Source organism: Podarcis pityusensis (assembly GCF_964106645.2).
Source record: "Podarcis pityusensis genome assembly, chromosome: 8".
NCBI classification, from domain to species: domain Eukaryota; kingdom Metazoa; phylum Chordata; class Lepidosauria; order Squamata; family Lacertidae; genus Podarcis; species Podarcis pityusensis.
In genome coordinates, this window is record NC_138033.1 from 94500 (window position 1) to 120563 (window position 26064).

Sequence of the window (26064 nt, forward strand, 5' to 3'; positions counted from 1 at the left end):
AACAGATCAACAGAGCCAGACTGATACCCAGAGAGAACTTGCTGCAAGACAGACCCAAAAAAGAAAATAACAGAACACCTCTAGTCATCACATACAGCTCCCAAGTTAAAACAGTACAACGCATCATCAGAGATCTACAACCTCTCCTGGACAATGACAGTTCTCTTTCTCAAGCTCTGGGAGGAAGACCTTTCATTGCCTACAGACAGCCACCCAATCTTAAACAACTCCTAACCCACAATAATACTACAACCAGACCTAACACGGACACTGGCACCAGAGCCTGCAATAAACCCAGATGCCAACTTTGCTGCCACATACACCCGGACAACACCATTACTGGCCCCAACAACATCACACATACCATCTCGGGACTGTTTAATTGCTCATCGTCTAACATTGTGTATGCCATCAAATGCCAACAGTGTCCTTCAGCTCTCTATATTGGACAAACAGGCCAAACCTTACGCCAAAGAATAAACGGACACAAATCTGACATCAAGAATCACAAGACAGAGAAACCAGTAGGAGAACACTTCAATCTCCCAGGACATTCTATACAAGATCTCAAAGTAGCTGTTTTACTACAAAGGAATTTCAGAAATAGACTGGAAAGAGAAGCTGCTGAATTACAACTCATTACCAAACTTAAAACCATGGAGAGACCTGGCCTGAACAAAGACATTGGATTCTTATCTCATTATACATGACAAAGCCATTTCTCACCTTCTCACCCCTTGCTTTTTCCTGTAAGACCTATTGCAGTCGTTAAGAGTCGTCAACAGGCTCATCTCAGCTATCTGCCAATCACCCATTCCCACCACCCTTCTGAGTAATACCCCTCCCCACCTTCTCACTATATAGAAGGGTCTGGCAACTTCTGTTTCAGTGTATCTGAAGAAGTGTGCTTGCACACGAAAGCTCATACCAAGAACTAACTTAGTTGGTCTTTAAGGTGCTACTGGAAGGAATTTTTTTGTTTTGACTATGGCAGACCAACACGGCTACCTATCTGTAACTGGAACTATCTCCTTAGTTATTCTGGGCTGTGTTTCCTCTGCTGAATCATTTGCTCCAAATTCTTCAGGTCGGGCATTGTTTTCTTTATCGGAGAAGACTGAGGCAAAGAAGGCATTAAGGAGTTCAGCCCTTTCTGTGTCCCCTGTTTGCATTTCACCATCTTCTCCTCTGAGTGACCCCACTGTTTCTTTGTTCTTCCTTTTGCTACGAACATACCCATAAAAGCCTTTTTTGTTGCTTTTAACCTCTCTAGCAAGCCTGAGTTCATTCTGTGCTTTAGCTTTTCTGACTTTGTGTCTACACGTGCTGGCTATTTGTTTGAATTCCTCTTTGGTGGTTTCCCCCCTTTTCCATTTTTTGTACACATCCTTTTTTTAATCTTAACTCAGTTAAAAGTTCTTTAGATAGCCACCCTGGCTTCTTTAGGCACCTTCCATGTTTCCATCTCATTGGTATTGCCTGACGTTGTGCTTTTACTATCTCCCTCTTAACAAACTCCCAGCCATCATGAACTCCCTTTCCTTTTAGTATTACTGTCCATGGGATCTCACCCAGCACTTCCCTAAGTTTTATGAAGTCGGCTTTCTTAAAGTCAAGAAATTGAGTCCTAGTATGCTTGGCTGCTCCTTTCCACTGTATAGTAAACTTCAGAAGAGCATAATCACTCGCGCCTAATGATCCTTCCACTTCTACCCCACTAACCAGGTCATCAACATTGGTTAGGACCAGATCTAAAATGGCTGTTCCTCTTGTTGCTTCTCCCACTTTCTGGACAATGAAGTTGTCTGCAAGGCCAGTGAGGAATCTGTTTGACCTTATGCTCTTGGCTGAGTTTGACATCCAACAAATATCCGGGTAATTGAAGTCCCCCATTACTACTATCTCCCTTCCTTTTGCATGCTTGGCCATCTGTTCCAGGAAGGCATCATCTATGTCCTCCGTTTGGCTTGGGGATCTATAGTAAACTCCCACAATGAGGTCACTGTTATTCTTCTCTCCCTTAATTTTGACCCAAATGCTCTCACTTTGGCTTTGAGGTTCTAAATCTTGGATCTCTTCACAGGTATACACATCCCTGATATATAACGCCACTCCTCCTCCTTTCTTGTCTGGTCTGTTTCTCTGAAATAGATTGTATCCCCCCATTATTACATTCCAATCGTGGGACTTATCCCACCAGGTTTCAGTGATGCCTATTATGTCATATTTAGTTTGCTGTACCAAGAGCTCAAGCTCATCTTGTTTATTTCCCATGCTTTGCGCATTAGTGTACAGACATTGAAGTCCATTAATCATTCCCCCGTGTCTCTTATTTAAGGATTTTTTCCTCCCACCACTAGGTCTGCGTGCTGTTTGCTCCATTTGGTCTATGACATTTGGATGATCATCTTCATCAATTGATAGACTCCTACCTTCAGGAGCACTGTCTCCCTCCCCCACATTAGTCAGTTTAAAGCCCTCCTGATGAGGTTTCTGAGATTTTTGGCAAAAACATTCCTCCCAACCGTTGTGAGATGGAGCCCATCGCTTGCCAGAAGTCCATCTTCAAGAAACTGCAGTCCGTGATCTAAGAATCCAAACTGTTCCTGTTTACACCATTTGCGAAGCCAGCTGTTCACTTCCACTATTTTCCCCTCTCTCCCTGGGCCACGTCGTTCAACTGGGAGGACAGATGAGATGACAATTTGTGCATTTAATTGCTTCAATTTCCTGCCCAGAGCCTCGTAGTCTCTTTTGATCTTCTGGAGGCTATTGCTTGCAGTGTCATTGGTTCCCACATGAACCAAGAGGAAGGGGTATTTGTCAGTGGGTTTTATGATTCCTTGCAGTCGTTCAGTTACATCTTGGATCTTAGTCCCGGGGAGACAGCACACTTCCCGAGACATCTTGTCAGGCCCACAGATCACTGCTTCTGTTCCCCTCAGTAGGGAATCCCCTATCACCACTACACGCCTCCTCTTAGGTTTGGTCGGGGTTCTTCCGTGAGCTGTCCGTTCCAAGGTCGCCTGCACATTCCCCGAGGACTGACTTTGCTGCTCATCTTCATATACCTGATCGACTGTAATGAGGGAGAGATCCTCAAATGGAGTCTGCTCTTCGTCTTCCATGCTAGGGGAGAGGACCTCAAAGCGATTGTGTATTTCTAAACAATCAGAGCGAACCCTGGGCCTCCTACTTCTTTGAGTCACGTTTCTCCATATATCTGGCTCCTGTGTTGGTGAACTAGCCTCCTTGTCAGGGGAGTCCCCTGTCTCCTCCTTGGTGGAGACGGTGTGCTCTGTTGCTTCCAAGAAGAGCTCCAGCTCTCTAATTCTTTGGAGCGTAGCTACACGTTCCTCCAGTTGCTGGACTTTGTCTTTTAAGAGGGCAATCAACATGCAATTGCTGCAGGTAAAGCTGCCTGCAACCTTTGGCAAGATGGCAAACATTGCGCAGGAACCGCAGGCGACTGCAGCTGTTCCCTCCCCCTCCATCTTGAGAACGTGTCGTTGGGGGTGGCTACAGCGGTCCTCCATCATAAAAAGCATGAAGACAGGACAAATAACTCCCCCCACAAAAAAACATAGGTCTCCCCCAACAAACGTTTGAGACTAGCTCCCCTAAATCTAAAAGATGGATCAAACTGCACAGGGAGAGCAGCTAATCAGCCACAAAGAGACACACACACACAAGAAAACCCTTTTTGCTCCTTCTTCAACTGCTGCCCTGCAAATGCTCCTTCCTTAAGAAACCTGAAGCCTCCTGCTAGGAATTATGGGTAATGAAATCCCCAAAAAGTTCAGGAGAGTCTTATGTATGTTACAGTCGCTGCCAGAATTCTAATCGCAAAAGGCTGGAAGGGAGAGGATATTCTAAATTAGACTGGCAAAACAAGATAAGAAAGTACGCTGAACTGGCGAGATTATCAACTAGGTTAAGAGGTGTTACAGATGAAAAAATTATCAGAGTGGGATACATACGGAGTCTATGTAAAAGAACATTGTCAAAAGCTCAATCTGTTGGCAGGTCTTGATTGAGGTTCGATGTGCAATTAGGATAATTTTATAAAATAAAATTGATAGTAAGTTAAATAACATGGAGAAAGTAAAGTCTAAGCATGTATTTAAGGAATTTAATTCGGGAATGTGAGGGGAAGATCAGCGGTCTTGTCCAATTTAACCACGAATGGATGTACAAAGCAAGTATTAGTTAAAGAATGAATAATTGTTTATTGTTTATTTTGCTTATAACGTCTATTGTATGTTTCTATCATAAAGTTTTCAACCAATAAAGCATTTAGAAACTGGAGGGGTGGCGTGGCGTAGCGAAAGGCCGTTTCCGGTCCCCCTCCCTGTCCAGGTCTGCCAGGTGTGGGGCGGGGGGGGGGCAGAACGGCCTTCGCCGCTGACTCTCCTCCCTGCGCAGGTACCCCGAGGTCAACATCCAGAACTTCACCACCAGCTGGCGGGACGGACTGGCCTTCAACGCGCTCATCCACAAGCACAGGTGCGAGGGGCTGCCGGGCGCTGCTCCCCTGCAGCAGAGGGACCCAAGGGGGTTGTGTCCCCCCAGCCCCCCAGTGCCCGGACTGATCTCTTGCGCCCATTCTCTTTGCCAGGCCAGATATCATAGATTTCAAGAAGCTGACCAAGTCCAATGCTGCCTACAATCTCCAGCAGGCTTTCAATACGGCCGAACAGCAGCTGGGACTGGCCAAACTGCTCGACCCGGAAGGTAAGAGATCCCGGAATGATCCTGGAAGATTCAGATCCGTGGCAGAGGACATGCTCTGCGTCCCTGACCGCCCTTCCCCTTAAGAGGAAGCTTTGCTCTGAGCCCTTGGAGAGAGCACCAACTTTTGCCCACCTGGTGCCTGCTGGGGGGGGGCAGGTGGGAGTTTCAGTTCAAGACAGGTGGAAGGCAATGGCGGAGGAAGCCTCTCTGGTACCAGGGGCGGCGCAACCGCCCATAGGGAGGGACGGGACGGGGAGCTCAGCGCTGAGCCCACCCCTTCCATTTTTGCTCACCTGCCTCCTTCCCTCTTTCAGGGGGTGCGATCCAGCATGGTGGCCCAGTTGTGGGTTGCGCTCTGCCATGGCGGCCAGGCTGGGGGGCGCGATCCAGCCTGGTCAGGATTTTGTCACTCCCCTCTCAGGGATGGCACCTGGGGCAGACCGCACCCACCACACCCACCTTGCTCTGCCTCTGGTGGACGGGGGCGCAGGTTGTGGCAGATGATGGAGAGAGCCCTATGCAAGATGGATTCATTACTTGTTTAATTTCATATACTTCATACACTCCTTGAGTGTTGAAAACCCCTTGGAGCTGTGTATAAAAAGATAAACTGATGAAATTGCCGCTAAAAAATATTAACAACAATAATTTAATACTTTTGAAATGTTAAAATAACAGACAAAAACAGATTAAGGCTTGCACCAACTTTCTAAGCATCTAGGGCGGCTTCAAAAATGTTTTCAGTAGGCGCCAAAAAGAATACAGTGATGTCAAGAGGCAAGGAGTTCCAAAGTGGTGCTGCCACACTAAAAGATTGATTTCCTACAAATGCGGAAGAACCCAGGAGTCCGGGCTCTGGGACACGAGCTCTGCCAATAATCCGTTGTTTTCTCTGTGGCCTTACAGATCCTGTCGCCTCTCCTGTGCTTTCCAGCCTAAGCCCATTTTGAGCTGCTTACTGTAATCAGATCTCCCTGATCTAATTTGTTTTAATCTGAAATCATTCCAATTGGGCTTCTCTTTAACGTTGCGCGCGGCTGCATTTAATTCCTGCCTCTCGCAGCCGCTTTGCTCGTAAGCCTTCCTTTCCAGAGGCCTCCCCGGCAGAGATTTCCGTTTGGTGGGAGTGTTGCCTTTGTGCGCTGGCCACATGAGGAACCAGGGATCCTGCTTTCCATCTGACAGCAGAACCCCCCCCCCCCGCATTTTCCCAGGTTTCTCACCCAAGACACCCCACCCTGTCCTTCATTTTGTGATTTCCCTGGAAGGTTGCCCCCCACACCACCCCTGGCTTCTCTGCATCCTCCATCCCGGCTCCCATTAGTGGTTCAGGAGAAGTCCTACTCCTTTCTCTCCATCCATCACCATATTTTCTTTACCGCCCACTCCTCAAAAGAACCCCCTGTGCAGCTGAATCCTCACCAGAGACTGGATCCCAAATAGCCTGGGATCCATTGGCCACTGATCAGCTGCTTTGAAAATAATATTTTCTCCTGCTAGCCTCACCAACCCAAATTATGCCCCTAACGAAAATTATTTTTTTTAAAAAATTAGCCCACCCCCAGCAGTGCAGGAATCTCAGCTAAAGAAGCCTTAGCCACCCAACCTCTGCTTGGAAAGAACCATCAAACATCTCTTACTGTCAAGTTTTTCCATACATTTAGTCAGAATCTCCTTCCTTGTAACTTGAAGCCATAGGTTCGAGTCCTACCCAGCAGCAGAGCAGGAGAAAGCAAGCTTGCTCCCTCTTCCATGTGACAGCCCTTGAGATAGTTGAAGGTGGCTCTCCTCTTCTCCAGGCAAACATATCCAACTCCTTCTACCGTTCCTCATCAGGCTTGGTTCCCAGACCCTTCATCATCCTCTTGGTTGCCCTCCTTCCAGCTTGTCAATACCCGTCTTAAACTGGGGTGTCCAGAACTGGGCAGGGACCTCCACTTGCTCCTCTTCCTGCCCTCTCTCCTTCCCTTGGCAGATGTCAACATGGAGCACCCAGACGAAAAGTCCATCATCACCTACGTTGTCTCCTTCTACCACTACTTCTCCAAGATGAAGGCCCTGGCTGTGGAGGGGAAGCGGATTGGGAAGGTGAGTGGGGGGAGGAAGGAAGGAAGGCAGCCAGGCAGGCGGGCAGTGGGTCGGGTGCCACCTTGCCCCAATGGCAGGGAGGGCTGAGGGCTAGACCTGTGGGCTTCCCACATCTGAAACATTCACACTGGACAAAGGGGGGGGGGAGCACACAGCTTCCAAAGAAAGGCGGGGGGGGGGATTTATTTTCATTTTCTTATATAGTTTCATTCATTTTCAAAAATAACGTTAATAGAAATTTGCAAAATTAGTACACCAAGTTAGAAGACAACTGTTGTTGAAGAAGCACAGGTATTGGTCACGGTCATTTCATGGTAAGTAAAATCACAGCAGTAAAACAGATAACCATTTATCTCTAACACACACAAAGGGCAAAATTACCTTTTGTTAGAAATTCAAAAGCAGTGACAGTCTATTTTCCATGGAAGACAAAGAGACTAGATGGGACTGAGATATCATATGAAAACAGGGTGGGAGTCAAATTAGATTGACCCCAGGCCAAATAGCCCTAGGACCTGGGAACCCACAAGCACATCAGAAGATCCTGGCTGCTGGATCAGGCCAGGGGGAGCCCATCTAGTCCAGCATCCTGGTCTCCCAGGGGCCAAATGTCCCTAAGGTCCTCAGAATCTAGATAGACTGCCTCTGGACCTGGAGGCTCCATAAGAACATAAGAAGAGCCAAGCTGCTGGATCAGGTCGTCTAGTCCAGCATCCAGTTCTCACTGTGGCCAGCCAGATGCCTGTGGGAAACTAGCAAGCAGGATTCGAACACGGAGCTCTCTCCCTTCCTGTGGCGTCCAGCAAATGGGATTCAGAAGCACTGCTGCCTCTGACCCTGTAAGCAGAGAGGACCCAGTGTAGCTACTCTTCTCCAATAGTAGTCAGTAGTGTCCTCCTTTAAAGACCTCTGAGTTGGGGCCATCACTGCCAGGCGAGGGGAGTCTGCTTGCGCTCTGCACCCAACTCCCCCCCCCCCCCGTGTGGGAATGTTCAGGGTGGCAGGAGAGGATATATTGTTTATTGATATCCTTCCTAACTTGTGTTGCAAGTTCCTTTACTTAGCAGAGTTACATTCTCCTTTTTACATGCACAGCAGATAGCTGGTTGCAGGCTCGTGTCAGCCTCTCACTATTGTACAATTCAGTCTGTCTCAGATTGAATTGTACATTCCTGGTAAGTTCCCTTGAATCCCTCTTAAAAGAATAAAGACGCCACAATCTTATTCAAAGTCAATAAAATAAGTTTACTCACATCAATTCACAGTAGGATCCCTGAAGGCAGACTTAGTTACAAATATGTACATGTGGATCTACCCCACATGGGGAAATAATCCCAGTGCTTCTGCTAGCTGAGAGCTAGTCTTCTTGTCTAAAAGCTGGTCAAACGAAGAAGGAAGTCAAAGAGAGAGAGAGAGAGAGAGAGAGAGAGAGAGAGAGAGCTGCGTGACTTGTCCTTTTGTTACTTGGACAGGTGAGGTCACGCCCACCTTCTGTCACATGCAAAAGGAAGGATGCTCCTGCCAGGAGGAAACAGGAAGTTTTCGACTGGCTGGGCCCTGGGTAGGCAAACTAAGACCCGGGGGCCGAATCCGGCCCAATAGCCTTCTATATCTGGCCTGTGGACGGTCCAGGAATCAGGGTGTTTTTACATGAGTAGAATGTGTGCATTTCTTTAAAATGCATCTCTTGGTTATTTGTGGGGCAACCCAGCCAGATGGGCGGGGTACAAATAATAAATTATTATTATTATTATTATTATTATTATTATTATTATTATTTCCCCCCAAAAAATATAGCGCCCCCCAAGGTCTGAGGGTCAGTGGACCGACCCCCTGCTGAAAAGTTTGCTGACCGCTGGGCTGGGCCAACATCCCCCTGCATGTACAGTCTAGGAAACAAGGAATGTTGTACGGCATTTGATGCTCCCAGTGGATCCCATCCCACAGCCTGGTCCTTTTCTGCAGGTGCTGGACCAGGTGCTGGAGATTGAGAAGATCATTGAGCGCTACGAGTCTCTGGCCAGCGAGCTCCTGGAGTGGATCGAGCTCACCATCGCCATCATCAGCAACCAGAAGTTTGCCAACTCCCTGGTGGGCGTCCAGCAGCAGCTGCAGGCCTTCACCGCCTTCTGCACCCTGGAGAAGCCGGTCAAGTGAGTGGGGGGCACGGGGGGGGCAGAGGGCAAGGGGGCTCCCGGGGCTGGAGGGGGGTCTTCACTTGGGCAAAGGGGCAGCAGGGCAGGGACTGGTGTGCGGGGACAGGGCTTGCCAACTCAAGCCAGAGGTTTTTTCTGGCCGCCACTCCCTGGACTCCGTAAAATAAATAAAACCTTCTGGGGGAAAAGTATTTCCCAGGTTTGGGGATGCAAACCCCTAAACATTTTGTGAATTTAATGGGAGAAGAAATTCACTGTATTTGGAACAACTACGTGTGGAAAAAAATTACCGATGGAAATTGCATGCCCAGGCAACCTTGCCCAAACAAGAGTTTTTTCTGTGGGCCCTGGAAGCAAAGCAAAGGCAGCTCCTCAAGTCAAGGGGCCGGGAGTTCAAGGGGGGGGGGGAGAGAAAAAGACAATACCCAAATATAAGCCGCTCCCTTAAAATTCCACAGGCACTCACACCCTTAAATGGCAAATGTAGAAGAAAATCCCCCGGGTAGTAGAGCGGACTCGCAAATGGGTTTAACACCTGTTCATAGCACCATAAATGCAAATAAAAAATCAAGAGGTAAAGGTAAAGGGACCCCTGACCGTTAGGTCCACTCGTGGCCGACTCTGGGGTTGCGGCGCTCATCTCGCTTTACTGGCCGAGGGAGCCGGCATGACTAAGCCGCTTCTGGCAAACCAGAGCAGCGCACAGAAACGCCGTTTACCTTCCCGCCGGAGCGGTACCTATTTAACTACCGTACTTGCACTTTGACGTGCTTTCGAACTGCTAGGTTGGCAGGAGCTAGGACCAAGCAATGGGAGCTCACCCCGTTGCAGGGATTCGAACCGCCGACCTTCTGATCGGCAAGTCCTAGGCTCTGTGGTTTAACCCACAGCGCCACCCGCGTCCCAAAAAATCAATACTGCACTATAAAATATGGGAAAAGTGATGAAGGACATTAGAATTAATTGCACAACAGTCTCAAGCTTGCAGATCTGCAATAAAACATTGTTTTGTTCTGTTTTACCGTATGTCTGTTTCAGCATCGATATCATAAAAGTGGATTTTTGTAAGCTTGCGAATTTAAGCCACACTTTAACTTTTCACAGTCAGGATTTGGGGGGATATTGTGGCTTATATTCTGGCCAATATGGTAGGCAGGTCAGGTGGTCCTTCTTGTAAACTAGTCCCGAGCTGTTGAGGCTTTTATATACTAAAAGGAACGCCTCATTTGCAAAATGCTGCATAGTGTCTTGGTTTTGTGCCTCTGGGAAGCATAAAATAATAATAATAACATTTATTTATTTATTCATTCATTCATTCATTCATTCCCCACCCATCTGGCTGGATTTCCCCAACCACTCTGGGCTGCTTCCAGCAAAATATTAAAATACAGTAATTCATCAGATATTAAAAGCTTCCCTAAACAGGGCTGCCTTCGGATGTCTTCTACAAGTCAGATAGCATCCTTAGCAAGCAGGACAGAGCAGGGGCCCTCTAGAGCCTCTTTTGGCCTTCAGCCCCCCACTCCTCATCTCCCTTTCTTGCATTTCTGTTCCACCTTTGTTCTTCCCGCCCCCTTCATCCCCACAACAACAGCCCTGCCAGGTAGGCCAGGCGGAGAGGCAGCGGCTGGCTCCCAGTGAACTTTGGGGTTGAGGGGGGATTTGAACCCTGGTCTCTCAAGGTCCTGGGAGGCCAATTCTCCAGCCACCCCTGGCCCTGGGAGCCGTGTGCTTGTCGAGGGGCAGTTGACATGGTCCCTGCTCCCTTGGGGGGGGGGTCCCCGCTCTCTGGGGCTGGAGGCTGACCCCTCTGTCCTTGGCCTGCAGGTTTCAGGAGAAGGGGAACTTGGAGGTCCTCCTCTTCTCCATCCAGAGCAAGCTCCGGGCCAATAACCGGAAGCTCTACATCCCCAAGGAAGGCAAGAGCATCTCCGACATCAACAAGGTGGGTCCCCAGAGGGGCTGCGAGGGGCAGTAAAGGAAACAGACCAATTTGTCAGCGCCTAAATGATACCGAGTGCCAGAACAGCTCAGCCACAGTCAGGAAATTCTGCCCATGGTGTCGCTATTTTGCACCTTCCCATTTCGGCTCTTAAGCACCCTATCTGCATAACCTAGCAATTCCAAAATATAGACGCGCATTTACTCTTGCAAGATTGAATGTATTGCCCTCGGCTGGACTTGAGGGATAATTCCAACAGATCCACACGAAAAACGCTTTTGTCCCTGTCCAAATCGGTGGCACATGCCCTTCTGGTTTACCCTCTTGATAAAGACTTGAGGAATTAGGTCATCACCCCTCTTTTATTGTCCACTCTGGGTCACCCAGCCACTGCCCCAGGGTCCTTACTCTTGGCAGATCAAGATGAGCAGGTGACAACAAAGGCTGCAAGGTTTTTAGCTGGGGCAATCAGAATAAGATCCACTATTTGACTATTGATTCAAAACCCTAAAATGTATTTGATATAATTGCCTTTTTATTCTTTGTATAACATATTGTTTTATTGCTATGGCCGATGTCCGATACAAATAAAGATTCATTCATTCATTCTGGGGTGGGCAGGGCGCCTGGGCGAGTGTCGAGCCCGGGGGGGGGGCTAGGGGGTCTCTGCGCTTGCAGACCATGTGCAGAGGAGGGAGACCAAGGTGGTCAAGGACCTGGAAATGGTTGAGAGAGTTGAGGAGGCTTAGCCTGGGGAAGACGAGGCTGAGAGCTGGGATGAGAGCCGTCTTCCAATATCTCTGTCCCACGGAAGGCGGAGCAAGCAGGTTTGCTCCTGCTCTGGAGGGCAGGATTCAAAGCCATAGCTGCAAGTTATAAGAAGATCGATTCTGACTCAGCGTCTTGGATGCTGGAGTTGAGATTTCAGCCTTGCAGGGTTTGGACCACGTGACCCTGGGGATCCTTTCCAACTCGACCATTTTATGACTCACTGTCGAGATTCCCAGCTTGAAGGGGATTGGACTAGATGACCCTCAAGATCCCTTCCCACTCCACAAGTCTATGATTCTATAAACCTTTCTGAGGGGAACGGACTCCATGGGAAGCTGGCGGGATCTCCTTTGCTGGAGGCTTTTAAGCCGAGGTCGGAGCGTCCTCCGTCCGGGAGTTGGGCAGTTGGTCCTGCATTGCAGGGGGCTGGACTGGATGACCTTTGGGGGACCCCTCCCGCTCTGCCGCTCTGTGACTCTGTGCCCTTCCTCTTCTGGGCAGGCCTGGACCCGGCTGGAGAAGGCGGAGCACGAGCGCGAGGTGGCGCTGCGCAACGAACTGATCCGCCAGGAGAAGCTGGAGCTGCTGGCCCAGCGCTTTGACCACAAGGCCGTCATGCGGGAGACCTGGCTGAACGAGAACCAGCGCCTGGTCTCCCAGGTAAGGCGGGCAGAGAGACGGGGGACTCGGGTCGGGGGAGGGGGAGGAAGGACCGCCGACGATAGAGGGATCCGCTTCTGTGTTGCTTTGTAAGAAAGAGGAAGGGCGCTGCTTCCGTGCAGAAGCTCTTCCTCTATACAGTGGTCCCTTGGTTCTCAAACTTAGTCCGTTCCGGAAATCCGGCACAAAACCAAAACGTTCCAAAACCAAGGCGCGCTTTCCCATGGAAAGTCATGCAAAACGGATTAATCCGTTCCAGACTTTTAAAAACAACCCCTAAAACATGAATTTGATTCTCTAACGAGACCATTGATCCATAAAATGAAAGCAAGAATCAATGTACTGTACTATAAAATAAAGAAGACAGTATTGTAGATGATGAAAATTAAAATAATTATTTTCCCTTACTTGCACTGATGATAGTCATTGTTTGGATGGGGGGCTTTTAGCTGAACTGGGTTCCACACAGTCACGAAAACAAATGAACCGAAAAAGCCACAAAAACAAGAAAAGCAAAATAAATAGCAAAAACAAAAGCACCAAACTTAATCCATTGCAGAAGTCTGTCTGACTTCCGAAATGTTCAAAAATCAAGGCGCAGCTTCTGATTGGTGCAGGCGCCCCGGAAACAATAGCCGACAGCTGCATTGGACGTTTGGCTTCTGAAAAGCATTTGAAAACCAGAACACTTACTTTTGGGTTTTTGGCATTTGGCCATCAAGGTACCACTGTAATCCAAACTGAGAAAGTGGGGGAGGGCTTGTAATTTCCTGGTGCGTGAAAAGCATTCTGCCCATGGGCAGATGCCTGACTGTTCTCCTTAGATCTGCCTCCGCACTACCTGGTCCCTCCCTTCCTCTCGCCAGGACAACTTTGGCTACGACCTCCCTGCGGTGGAGGCCGCCATGAAGAAGCACGAGGCCATCGAGGCGGACATCTCCTCCTACCAGGAGCGCATCCAGGTGGTGGTGGAGCTGGCCCAGGAGATGGAGTCGGAGGGCTACTACGACAGCAAGCGCATCAACGCCCAGAAGGAGAACATCCTGCGCCAGTGGGGCCTCCTGACGGAGCTGGTCAGCGGCCGCCGAGCCCGGCTGGAGCAGAACGTGGCCCTGCAGAAGGTCTTCCAGGAGATGGTCTACATGATCGACTGGATGGACGACATGCAGGTGCCGGGGGGGGCACAGGGAGTGAGCCCTTTGGCCTCATCCAGCAGGCTCTTCTCAGGTTCTTCCCCTTGCTCCATCTTCCACAGAGGTTGGGTGGCCCCCTCGTCAGAAATTCTTCATCAGGGGGTTGGGCTGGATGACCCTCGGGGGTCCCTTTCAACTCTACAATTCTTTTTTTTAAAATACCTTTTTATTAAATTTTCTACAAAGGTAATAAAAAAAAACCAAACAATAACAAATGCAACAACAACAAACAAACAAAGAAAGAAAATATATACACAAAAATAGTATCAAATCCATAAAATGGGATTCTCCAAACCCTGTGACTCCCCCCCCCCCCGCCCCTGGTTCCCTAAGTTTTCGCCTGCATATCATTTCTACTCCAAATTATTTTTTTAACCTCAGATTTCTTGTACTATTTCTAAAATTATATGTTTTTAAAATCCTGCCAATATATTAACCTGTTTACAAGACTTCTGCAAATACATAGTAAACTTTTCCCATTCTTTTTTAAATTTCTTGTCGTCTTGATTTCTGAGCTTTCTGGTTAGTTTTGCCATTTCAGCCTAGTCCATTAACTTGGTTGGCCAGTCTTCTCTGGTCAGGACTGCTTCCTCTTTCCATCTTTGGGCTAACAGTTTCTGGGTGGCCGTTGTAGCATATATAAACAATTTCTTCTGATCTTTTGGAATCTCTGCTCCTGCAATACCTAATAAAAAGGCTTCAGGTTTTTAACAAAGGTTACTCTAAATACTTTTTTCATCTCATTATAGATCATTTCCCAGTTTTTGTAAACCACCTTGCATTTCCACCACATATGATAGAAAGTACCCTCTTTTTCTTTACATTTCCAACACTTATTAGTGTCACCCATGGAAGGGGGGAGCAGGAAAAAACTTAAACATGTACCAGAGTTCGGCAGAATTCCCAAAAAAATAGACCAGAGGCGATTAAATCCAGCAGAGTTTCCTGAGTTTATTGATACAGAAGGCAAATGAGCATAATGGTCACAAATCCAATACAATCAGGATTAGCCCTGTCCATAAGAAATCCAGTTGCAGCACTTATAATAAGACTTAACCTTAACACTAAGCATACAGAAGACCAGAACAAAGTGATAGAAAGGGAAAGTGAGTGAAACCTCCTGGCCTGACTGTTATAGTCAGTATGACCTTGACAGAAGAGATAACAGGACCAGTTTAAACCAGCTGTACGCAGCTTCCCAGCCGAAATGACCAAAACATCAGAAACCTTCTTCCTGTTTCTCACAAGTAGAAAGAAACCTTCTAGAAGGCTCCTGAATCGGAATAGCAAAGATCTCTACACATCAGATTAATACTTTCTGTACTAAGAAATGAAAACTGACCATTAGATCTTGTTCTGTATATTTTTTCTAATTTAACCAGGGTTAGATACCACTGACCCCACATTTTAATCAATTCTACAATTCTGTGATTCTTTTATAACTGCAGCTTTAGGAGCAAGCGAGAAACAGGTTTTTCTGCTTCTCCCTGATCTCCTGACTTCCCTCCTGACAACAGGCCCCTGGGACCTTCCTTGAGAAGACCCCTCACCCCCCCCCCCGGCATCCTCTCCCAGCTTGACCAAATGCTCAAGCCCACCAGCCACATCCCAGACACAACCCCACAGTTTCGACAGCCTTCTTGATCCAGCACCGGACGCCCCCAAAGCCCACCCCATGATCCTTTCCGATCTTAATAATAATAATAATAATAATAAATTTTTATATCCCGCCCTCCCCAGCCGAAGCCGGGCTCAGGGCGGCTAACAACAATCAAATAATTAAACAATCAAATAATCATATTAGAATCATAGAAGGGTGGCCTGGGAAGGGAACCCCTGAGGTCCTCTAGTCCAGCCCCTGCAATGCAGGAATCATGGCTCAGGAATAAAGAAGATGGACAAGTTTAATTAATGGAATCTGCTGAAATGGCAAAATTGACTATGAAACTCAGAGGATGAGATGACAACGAATTTAAGGAAGAATGGAAGATGTTTATTGTAATTTTGTTATGAATGGATAATAGGTGATTTAAATAGGTTACAAATTTAACAATCGACGTTCAGTATCTTGATAAATAATGGAACCAAGGAAGGGATTAGAGGGAAGTCAATTTGTTCTGTTTTTGTATTGTTGTTGCTTTTTATTTTTGTGATTTTTGGGAAATCAATAAAATATTATTTTTTAAAAAAGGAATCCCTGACAGATGGCGACCCAACCTCTCTGGAAAAGCCTCCCAGGAAGGAAAGCCCATCGCCTCATGAGGGAGACTCTTCCCCCGACTGGGTGATGCGTGGGCCCTGGAGGCTGCCAGGCTGCCCGCCAGAGGAGCCAAGGGATGCTCTTGCCCTCCGCAGGGCAGCCTGGGCGCACGCCAGGGCCATTCTCTCTCTGGCGCGTCCTGTTCTTTGGGGACATGGCCTGGCCAGGCCTGTGCTCGCTGCCTTTCATGGGGTTGGGCTTGACAAGCCCTGGGACCCCCTTCCAATCCTGTGAATCTGAGTCCGGCTGCTTTCAAGCAGGGTCCTCTGGGGAGCCCCCCATCCCTGCTGCCGCCCTTCGCCCTGTGGCAGGAGAGGCTGGACCAAACATCCCCCTGCATGGCCACTCTAGGAAACCGAGGAATGTTGTACTTGACTGCTACTTGTGCATCACCCCCCCCCCTTCCCGGCAGGCCCAGCTGTCGTCCAAGGAGTGTGGGAAGCACCTGCGGGAGGTGGAGGACTTGCTGCAGAAGCATGCGCTGCTGGAGGCTGATGTCTCCGCCCAGAGCGAGCGCGTGCAGGCGCTCAACGTGGCCGCCCTCAAGTTCTCGGAGCTGACAGGTAAGCCGACTGGGCAGGGACTCCCTCCTGCTGCTGCTGCTGCTGCTGTCAGGGGCTGGAGCGAAGGGGAGTGGGGGAGACCCCCTTCCCGAGAAGAGGAGGACAGGAGAGATTGACAACACTGGTTTGCAGAAGGTCATAGTTCAGAGGCTGGGAAATATTGGGAGAGCAGCAGGAGGAAGAAGAAGAAGCCGCAGCACCAGGGGAGAGACACCTGGCAGACTCTGTGTCTTTGGAAAGCGTTCCTGACCCTCCCTCTCCCAGGACCCGCCATCAGTGCCGGATTCACATATAAGCTGAACAAGCTCTAGCTTAGGGCCTCACTCTCTTGGAGGCCTCCAAAAAAATTAAAGGAAAAAAACCTGGATGTACATTTCCAAAATATAAGATAAAAAACAAATCAAATAAAAGCTACATCCAGCAACAGTGTTTAGTGTTGGTCAGTTCCTAGGATGTAAGTCATGGGCCCCGTCTGCTCCCTCAAATATCCCTGGTTTGCTCCTTTCTGTATATAGAGTGCCTACATTCTGCATGGACTGGTTGCAGGGCAACATGTGCAAAGGGCTTGATATACCTATGAGGTCCATAAATGACCATATAGCATATATTCAGCACAAAAACCAGTGACAATTTGTTGTTGACAAAGGACAGCTGGACATATCAAGGGCCCCATTGCCTTCAGGAGCTGAGGGCCGCATCAAACCTCAATCCGGCCCTGCCCAGTGTGCATTGAGAGTAGGAGAACAGAACGTATTAGAGGTTCCTGGCCACACACTTTTGCTGCGCAGACACTGGTGGCTAGGTAAAGACTCTTTTAAACTGTTTAGCAGAGTTTATCTTCTTTCTCTCGCAGAAGTGGTGAACAATGATAAAGTTGTTGTCTTAAAGATGACTTACAAGCTCTCTGAATTCTTGGTCAAGAGGTTTTATTCCCAGACCAGGTTCAAGCATTACAGTAGCAAAGATATTTTCAGCTGTTAAAATAAACAGCAATTAACAGTACACTATCAAACAAAAGTCTCATCTCCCACACATCGTAAATGACAGGAACAGTCATTCAGCAGAATTTACAGGCAATACTCTTCGGACAGACATCTGCAAAAACGAAGCCCAGTGGTGGTCTTCTCATTAGAACTTCCAGCTGATGCTAATTAAGCTCAGTGTGCCACTCCCAAATTTAAAGGAAAACTCTGGAAAACTGCTAGAAACTTTCTACTCATTTCTGGCAGAATGGTTCCCTAACAGAAAGCTCAGAGGCAGAAAGCTCAGGTTAGCTGACAAAGGGATGGTGTAGAATAGGAGAGACAGAGGGGTGGGACTTCATCTGGAGCAACGCCATTATTTTAGGGAGGCTGCCTTCCTTTGTGTCTCTCTGTGAGCAGTGGAATAAATTACTTGGTAAGAACTCCTCTTGTTGATCTGCTTCCTGGTTGCCACCAGGGGAGGTATTAGGTTCCCAGAAGCCGGACACTGGCCTGCTTTGGCCTGGTGGGGGCAGGAATGGAGTCTGGGGAGTCCCTGACCCGAGACGGGCTCCCTGACCCCTGGGCCAGGAGCACCCCAAGACCCACAGTAGCAGAGACAAGAGAGAGAGAGTGTCCTTCCTTCTCCCCCTCATCTTCCTCCTGCTGCTTTGACACTCTCTTTTTAAAAAAATACTTTTTATTAATTTTTACAGTTTTATCAGTCACAATCAACAATATTTCAAAAACAAAATACAATACAATTCTCCAGCCCCCTCCACCCCACCCCCGAGACCTCCCTCAACTTCCTTTTCTGGTTCTTAAATTTTTGCTTCCCCTGCTTGTTTTAATTTACCTTAATATTACAATCTTTAATTTAAATATTATTATATTCTTAACCTTTTTATAGCGCACCTCTAACACTTTATTATTTTCCAGTTTTCACCTCTTAATTTCTATGTTATTAATTATAAGTGGTTAGTCAAACCCTGCTAGGGAGTCCATTTCTTCATAGTTTTTCTGTAAGTATAACATAAATGGTTCCCAGTCTTTTTTTAAGTCTCCGTTATCCTTGTCTCTAAGTTTTCTGGTTAACCTTGCCATATTCCATCAGTTCTTTTTGCCATTCTTCATTTGTTGGCATCTTGTTGTCTTCCCATTTCTGGCCTAGTAAAATCCTAGCCGCCATTGTTGCACACAATCAATAACTTCTTCTTTTCTTTTCGCATGTCTTGACCTGTAATGCCTAACAAAAATGTTTCTGGCTTTTTAACAAATGTGGTCTTCAACATTTTTTTCATTTCATTCTAAATCATTTTCCCCAAACTTCTGATGATTTTGCAGTTCCACCACATGTGAAAAAAGTGCCTTCTTTTTCTTTGTGCTTCCAACACTCACCCGCCCTTTCCTGCTTCCCCCTCCTTCCCCTGCAGGCTACCAGCCCTGCGACCCGCAGGTCATCTGCAACCGGGTCAGCCACGTCCAGAGCTGCCTGGAGCAGCTGCAGGAGCTGGCGTCCAAGCGGCGCCAGGAGCTGGAAGCGTCCCGCCAGCTGTGGTCCTTCTTCCAGGAGATGGAGGAGGCGGAGGCCTGGGTGCGCGAGAAGGAGCGCATCCTGTCCTCCCCTTGCGGCTATGGCAAGGACCTCAACAGTGTGGCCAAGCTGCTCAGCAAGCACAGCATCCTCCTGGGCGAGCTGGGCGGGCGCCGCTCTCTGCTGCAGACGGCCATGCGCCGGGGAGAACAGGTCCTGCTCCGCAGGCAGGGCGCACCGGGCGCCATCCAGGAGAAGACCCGCGAGGTGCGCCAACACTGGAAGAAGCTGGAGGAGCTGGCGGCCGCCCACCTGCGGAAGCTGCAGGAGGCCCTCGCCTTCCACCAGTTCAGCGCCGACACCGAGGACCTTGTGGTGTGGCTCCAGGACGCCTACCGCCTGGTCTCCAGCGACGACTTTGGCCACGACGAGTACTCCACCCAGTCGCTGGTCAAGAAGCACAAGGGCGTGGCTGAGGAGATTGACCAGCACCAGGGGACCGTCCTGGCACTGCGCACCCAGCTGGCCGCCCTGGCGCCCGAGTACCACGAGCTGGTGGACGTCCAGGTGCGCATCGTGGAGGTGGAGCAGCTGTACGGGGAGGTGGCTGAGGTGGCCGTCCTGCGCCGCCAGTGGCTCCAGGACGCCCTGGCCGTCTACCGCATGTTTGGCGAGGTCAACGCCTGCGAGGTCTGGATCGACGAGAAGGAGCAGTGGCTCAACCGCATGGAGGTGCCCCAGAAGCTGGAGGACGTGGAGGTGGTGCAGCACCGGTAAGGGCAGCGGAAGGGGTCGGATCCTGGCACCACAGCTGGTGGGAGGGCAGCTTGTGCAGAGAAAAGCAGGCTGGGGCTCAGGGGGCGGCACCTGCCTGGCATGCAGAAAGACCCTGGTTCCGTCCTCTGGCATTGCCCCTGCTGCTGCCCTTCGCCCTGTGGGAATGTTCAGGGAGGCAGGAGAGGATATATTGTTTATTAATATCCTTCCTAACTTGCGCTAGCAAGTTCCTTTACTTAGCAGAGTTTTACATTCGCCTTTTAAACGCACAGCAGGCAGCTAGTTGCAGGCTTGTGTAAGCCTCTCACTGTTAAGTTCCTGGCAAGTTCCCTTATATCCCCCTAAAAAGAATAAACACGCCACAATCTTGCGTCAAGTATATAAAAGAAGTTTACTCACAAATCATCAGTTCACAGATGGATCCCTGAAGGCAGACTTAGTTACAAATAACTATATACATGTGGATCTATCCCATATGGGGATAATCCCAGTGTCCTCTGTTGGCTAGAGCATCTCTAGCTAAAAAGCTGCTCCAATGACGGAGGAAGTCAAAGAGAGAGCGGGGGCTGCATACCTTGTCCTTTTGTTACCTGGACAGGTAAGGTCACACCCACCTCTGGTCACATGCAGAGGAAGTATGTCCCAGCCACAAGGAAACAGGAAGCTTTCGACTGGCTGGATCAAACATCTCCTTGCATGTCTACTATGGGAAAACAAGGAATGTTGTACTTGACTGCTACTTATGCATCACATCCCCCAAGTGGATGGATATGGGGTCAGGCCCCTCACAGATAGACTGGTCCCGAGCGGTTATGGGCTTCGTATCTCAGTGGGATTCTGGAGGGAAGGAGAGCCAGAAAATGGCCCAGTGGGATGGAGGAACAGAGCTGGCCTCTGGGAAGGATGCCCGGCCACCTCCTGGGATAGAGTGGAAGGCCAGAGCTCCTGGGCTGGGGGCTGCCCTGCTGCCCTCTGTCTACCCCCCTTTCTGCCCTGATGGGTCTCCCCCGTCTTCCTCCGCAGGTTCGAAAGCCTCGACCAAGAGATGAACAGCCTCATGGGCCGGATCCTGGACGTCAACCAGATAGTGCAACAGCTGGTGGACGGGGGCCACCCCAGCTCCTCTGAGGTCCGTTCCTGCCAGGACCACCTGAACAGCAGGTACAAAGCATCCCTTGCGCTAAAGGGCAACGGCAGCTCACTGGAGCATGCGCAGAGTGCTTTGCTCAGAGGAGGCTCGGCCAGCCACAGAGATCTGAGCGTAGGGCTTTCCTGACTGGGGTGGCAGTGGGCTTTCTGTAGCCCTGATGTGGGCTGGCAGTAAGCAGGGCACACTGGCCCCATTAAGTGAGGCGGACTGGCTTCCTTTGCCCGGCTGGACCCCTGAGATGGCGGATTCCCCTCCCGCTCCCCCCGCAAGCAGAGTGCAGAAGGGACGAGGGAGGCCTGTCCTCGGAGAGCCCCCCGCCCGCCTCTGCTCTCTTTAGAGGACTGTCCCCTTTGCCACCTCCACCCTGGGGGGCCTCAAAAGCAGCCACCTCTCATTTGGCTCATTGCTGCTTCTCATTTGGCTGCAGCCCTGAGGGGCTTGTCGTCCTACGAAGATAATTGGACGTCCGTCCACCCCCCACCCCCACCCGCTTCGCTGCAGCAAAATGTCACAGCACCACTGTGCGCAAAAGGGCACACGGGACCCCTGAGGGAGCCATCTCTCTCTGCCACCCACCTCTCCCCTCGCGAGGACCCTGCTGTGTTGTCTTTGCAAGCACCTCCCCAGTCCCCAGTCCCCCCTTCCTCTCTCTCTCTCTCTCTCTCTCTCTCTCTTTCCCCTTTCTCCTGAGTGGGGCTTAAATCAAAGACCCCCACAAAGCTGCGCACAGGTCCCCCCAAACCCCCAGCCCACAGAAGCATTGATTTTTGTGGACTGAAAAAAGAGGGGAGAGAGAAAGAGAGAGAGACGGAGAGCATTTTTGCCAGGCTTCCCTGCTCTGGTCGCTTAGAGGCCATTTCAACTCGCCAGAGTCTGCTGACCAGCTTTGCCTGCTGATCCCCTTCTTGATCAAGGGATGGAGAGAAAAGATGGGGCTTTTGAGTTGGGAGAAAAGGCGAGCCTGAGAGAAGTTTGCAAAATGAGGCCTGACAGGAGGAAAGCGGAGAGAGGAAAGTTTTTCTCTTAGCACTAGAACTCAGGGACATCCCGTGAAGGTGGAATGAATTAATGAATGAATGAATGAATCTTTATTTGCATCAGCCATCGGTCATAGCAATAGAACAACAATACAATATACAAAGAATAGAAATAAAAAGTCAATTATATAAAATACATTTTAGGGTTTTGAATCAATAGTCAAATAGTGGATCTTATTTTGATTACCCCAGCTAAAATCCTTGCCACTTTTGCTGTCCCTTGCTCATCTTGATCTGCCAAGAGAAAGGAAACAGTGGCTGGGTGACCCGGAATGGACACTGAAAGAAGGATGCTCATCTCATTCCTCAAGTCTTTATCAAGAGTGCAGGCCAGAAGGGCATGTGCCACTGATTTGCGACTGCCATCTCCACAGGGACATAAGTGTTTTTCATGTGTGTCAGGGAACTGCCATCGGAAGGAAGGGAAGTGAAAGGGCTCACACAGGTTGGGAGAGACTCAGCAGCTGAAGAGGGAACCAGTAGGGGGAGAGGAGCTGGGCTGAGGGAAAGGGAGCTGGAGGGATGGCTCAGAGACACTTCCAGCGAAAACAGTGGGGAGGTTTCAGGACCTCCTGTAGGGACACCCACTCCTCGCCGGAAACTGTCACGCAGAGAGTCCAGAAGACGTGTTTCCGTTAAGGAGCTTTTATGTTGGAAGCGATTCCGAAAGCAACCACTGTCGGAATCTGCCAGCGACTGACGGAGCCATGTTTAAGGGGCTCCGTTACAGACAGAGGTTTGCAAACTTGACCAAACTCTGAGGGACTAGGATTTTACACACAAGCAGCTCATCGTCCCATCACAGCATTCCGACAGTCTTCGTGAGCAGCTTGTGCAGGAGAAGGCATCATGAGCAACCCAGCCGGAACCGGAGAAGCAGGAGCTGGAGCGGGTCCAAGCCTGGAAGAAAGGTACCGGGTGTTGGAGGTCCAGCTAGCGCTGCAGACGGCGAGGCTTGAGGAGAGGAGGGCTCAGGATGCAGACAAAAAGGGGAAAGACACCCAGCTCGTCAGAAAGGTACCAGGATTGGTGCAGAAGTTTGGGGGGGAGCCCAAAGACTATCATGGCTTTCGGACAGAGATGCAATATGCCCTCAATCTGCAGTTTGATGAATTCCCTGACGAGGAATCAAGAGTGGCTTTCGTGATTGGGCATCTTGAAAAGGGGGCGAGAGACTGGGTTAGACCCCTGATGGCAGCGAATAGTGACGTCCTAAAGGACACGATGAAGTTCTTTCGCGCCATGGATCTGATGTTTTCCAGCGATATTGAACAGGGAGTGGTCCGCAGACAGTTAATGGCTTGCAAACAGGGGAGCCGATCTGTCCGTGAGTACTGGACTGAATTCACCATGTTGATCCATAAATTGGGGTGGGATCTATCGGCGGAACCCATTCAAATGCTTTTTGAAGAAGGGCTTTCTTCGGCTGTGAAAGACGAACTTTCCCGGGCGCCCAGGGCGGAGTCTATGGACCAGCTGACCAAATCAGCGCTGACCATAGGAGCGCGCCAGGAGGCGAGAGCATTGGAGAGGCGGGAAGGGAAGGGGGAACGTTGGAAGGAGTTCCGCATTCCAGACATTCCAGAGCCAACTTTCCCGCCGGCAGAGCCGATGGAAATCGGAACAGCGCGCGCGCGCGCAGTTTCAAAGCCCAGTGAGGGGGGAAAGAAGGAGGGAAAAGGCGCCCGGAAATGCTATCTCTGCCAACAGCCAGGTCACTTTGCCAGAGTCTGCCCCCAGAGGAAGGAATGGCAAGGGATGGTAGGAGCTGTGGAGGGAAGAGAGGAAGAAATACCGAAGCAAGTAAAAGCCAACGCCTGGCTGCCACCGTCGGGGCACAGCAGTCAGGCCAAAGAGCAGTGAAAGTGCCCACGCCAGAACCTCCTAAACCCGCCCTAGTGATAGAAGTGGCGCTAGAGCTGCCAAACGGACACCCTCTAAAGATAAAGGCGCTGTTGGACTCAGGCAGCTCCTGCAATTTCATGAGCAAAGAGTTTGCAGCTGAACACCAGATACAGACGATCCCTTTAAGCAACCCCCTGCAGGTGACCACGATCGATGGCAGGGAGCTGTTGGGAGGAGAAGTCAGCTTGCAGACCGTCCCAATGATAATGAAGGTGGCAAGGCACACCGAACTGATAGCGTTTAATGTGGCCACCTTGGGAGGAGCTCCCATTATATTGGGGATGAGCTGGCTAGCGTTACATGATCCGCTGGTGGGCTGGCATCAGAGAGTGGTTTCTTTTGGTTCAGCACATTGCTTAGAACACTGCAAAGAGGGAAAGGGTTTGGCAGGGGCCCAAGCCACCCTAGCAGGGACTGAAGTAACGGAGAACGTGAAGGTACCACGACAATACGCAGATCTCCGCGACGTCTTCAGCGAAAGGGAAGCTGACCAATTACCCCCGCATAGACCCTTTGACTGTCAAATCAATTTACTCCCTGGGGCACAGCTCCCTGTAGGCAAGCTGTACGCCATGTCAGACAGAGAGATGCAGGAGCTAAGAGAGTTCATTGACAAGAACCTGAAGAGAGGGTTCATCAGAGAGTCCAGGGCGGTGGGGGGCAGCCCAGTGTTTTTTGTGGATAAAAAAAACACGAACAAGCCGAGGCTTGTGTGTGACTTCAGGGCCTTAAATGCAGTGTCAGAACCAGTGGCTTTCCCTATGCCCAGGATTGACGACATTTTGACAAGGGTCAGGAAGGGAAAGATTTTTACTAAACTGGACCTAAGGGGGGCGTACAACCTGATACGAATAAGGAAGGGGGATGAATGGAAAACCACCATGTTCACCCCTTTGGGGGCATTTGAATATTTAGTTATGCCCTTCGGCCTACAAGGAGGCTCCGCGTGCTTTCAATCGTTTATGAACCACGTCCTGGGGCCTTTGCTTTACAAGAATTGTGTGGCCTTCTTAGACGACGTGTTGGTGTATTCTGAGAATGAGGAGCAGCATGTGAGAGACGTCAGAGAAGTGTTGAGCAGGCTGCAAGCCAACCAGCTGTGGGTGAAACTGGAGAAGTGTCAGTTTCATACCAAGGAGGTGGAATTCCTGGGGTATCGCCTGTCAGACAAGGGATTGGCCATGGATCCCGGCAAGGTCCAGGCGGTGCTGGAATGGAAAACACCCAAAACAAGGAAGGATGTGCAGAGGTTCCTAGGATTTGGGAACTTCTATCGTAAGTTCATCCGAAACTTTGCCCACCTGACGGCGCCCATTACGGACTGTCTCAGCAGTAAGAAGAAGTTCGTTTGGACTGAGGAGGCGGAGCGAGCATTTGAGGAACTAAAAAGGGCCTTCGCCTCGGAACAACAACTCCTGCATGTGGATTTACAAAAACCGATGAGAGTGGAAACTGACGCATCAGACAGAGCGATTGGGGCGGTGCTTCTGCAGCCAGGGAAGGAGGAGTCAGAGTGGAGACCGTGTGCCTTTTTTTCGCGAAAGCTGAACAAATCCGAGAGGAACTACACGGTGTATGACCGAGAACTACTAGCCATTCATGAGGCGTTCCGGAGATGGAGGCACCTGCTAATTGGCGCACAACATAAGGTGCAAGTGTGCACTGACCACAAGAACCTAGAGTATTGGAGGACGGCACGAGTGCTCAACCAACGGCAAGTGAGATGGGCCCAGGAGTTCTCCAAATTTAACTTTGAGATTTGTTACGTGCCAGGCCCAGAGAACATTAGGGCGGACGCTCTCTCACGCAAACCTGAATATTTGGAGGAGGAGGGAGCACCCGAAGAGAGACATGTCATTCCAGAGGACCGCTGGGTGTGTGGGGCGGCATTGGTGGGACAAAGAGAACTGGTAGAGGAAACAGAGAATGATGAATACGCCCAGAATAAGCTCAGAGGTCTTAGGGGTGAGGGAGAGGAACCAGGGGGTTTCGAGGAAAGAAATGGAGCTTTGTATTACAAAGGGGCACTGTATATCCCTGAAGGAGACTTAAGGGGGAGGGTACTCAAGCAGTTGCACGACAGCCCCACGGCGGGGCATTTTGGACAACACAAAACCATGTGGTTGGTCACCAGGGAATTTTGGTGGCCTAAGGTGAGGGAAGATGTACGGGAGTATGTAAGAGGGTGTGAGCAATGCCAGCGAGCCAAAGGGGAGAGGCGGGCACCGGCGGGGCTATTAGAACCCTTACCAACCCCAGAACGACCTTGGGAGGCAGTGTCGATAGATTTTATGACTGATCTGCCGAAGTCCAAGGGGAAAACAGCCATCAT

At 49.7% G+C, this 26064-nt stretch overlaps 1 protein-coding gene across 1 annotated transcript in view; it reads left to right on the forward strand.

Annotated features, from left to right (window-relative positions):
* Positions 1 to 26064, forward strand: part of SPTBN4 (spectrin beta, non-erythrocytic 4) — a 97881-nt gene that overhangs the window by 14437 nt on the left and 57380 nt on the right. The window contains exons 5-14 of the mRNA XM_081018565.1: positions 4426 to 4506; positions 4619 to 4734; positions 6710 to 6822; positions 8788 to 8975; positions 10806 to 10923; positions 12193 to 12351; positions 13218 to 13520; positions 16217 to 16367; positions 18763 to 19636; positions 20664 to 20801. Of these exons, the coding sequence (XP_080874691.1) occupies positions 4426 to 4506; positions 4619 to 4734; positions 6710 to 6822; positions 8788 to 8975; positions 10806 to 10923; positions 12193 to 12351; positions 13218 to 13520; positions 16217 to 16367; positions 18763 to 19636; positions 20664 to 20801 (2241 nt within the window). The remainder of the gene's footprint in view (positions 1 to 4425; positions 4507 to 4618; positions 4735 to 6709; positions 6823 to 8787; positions 8976 to 10805; positions 10924 to 12192; positions 12352 to 13217; positions 13521 to 16216; positions 16368 to 18762; positions 19637 to 20663; positions 20802 to 26064) is intronic.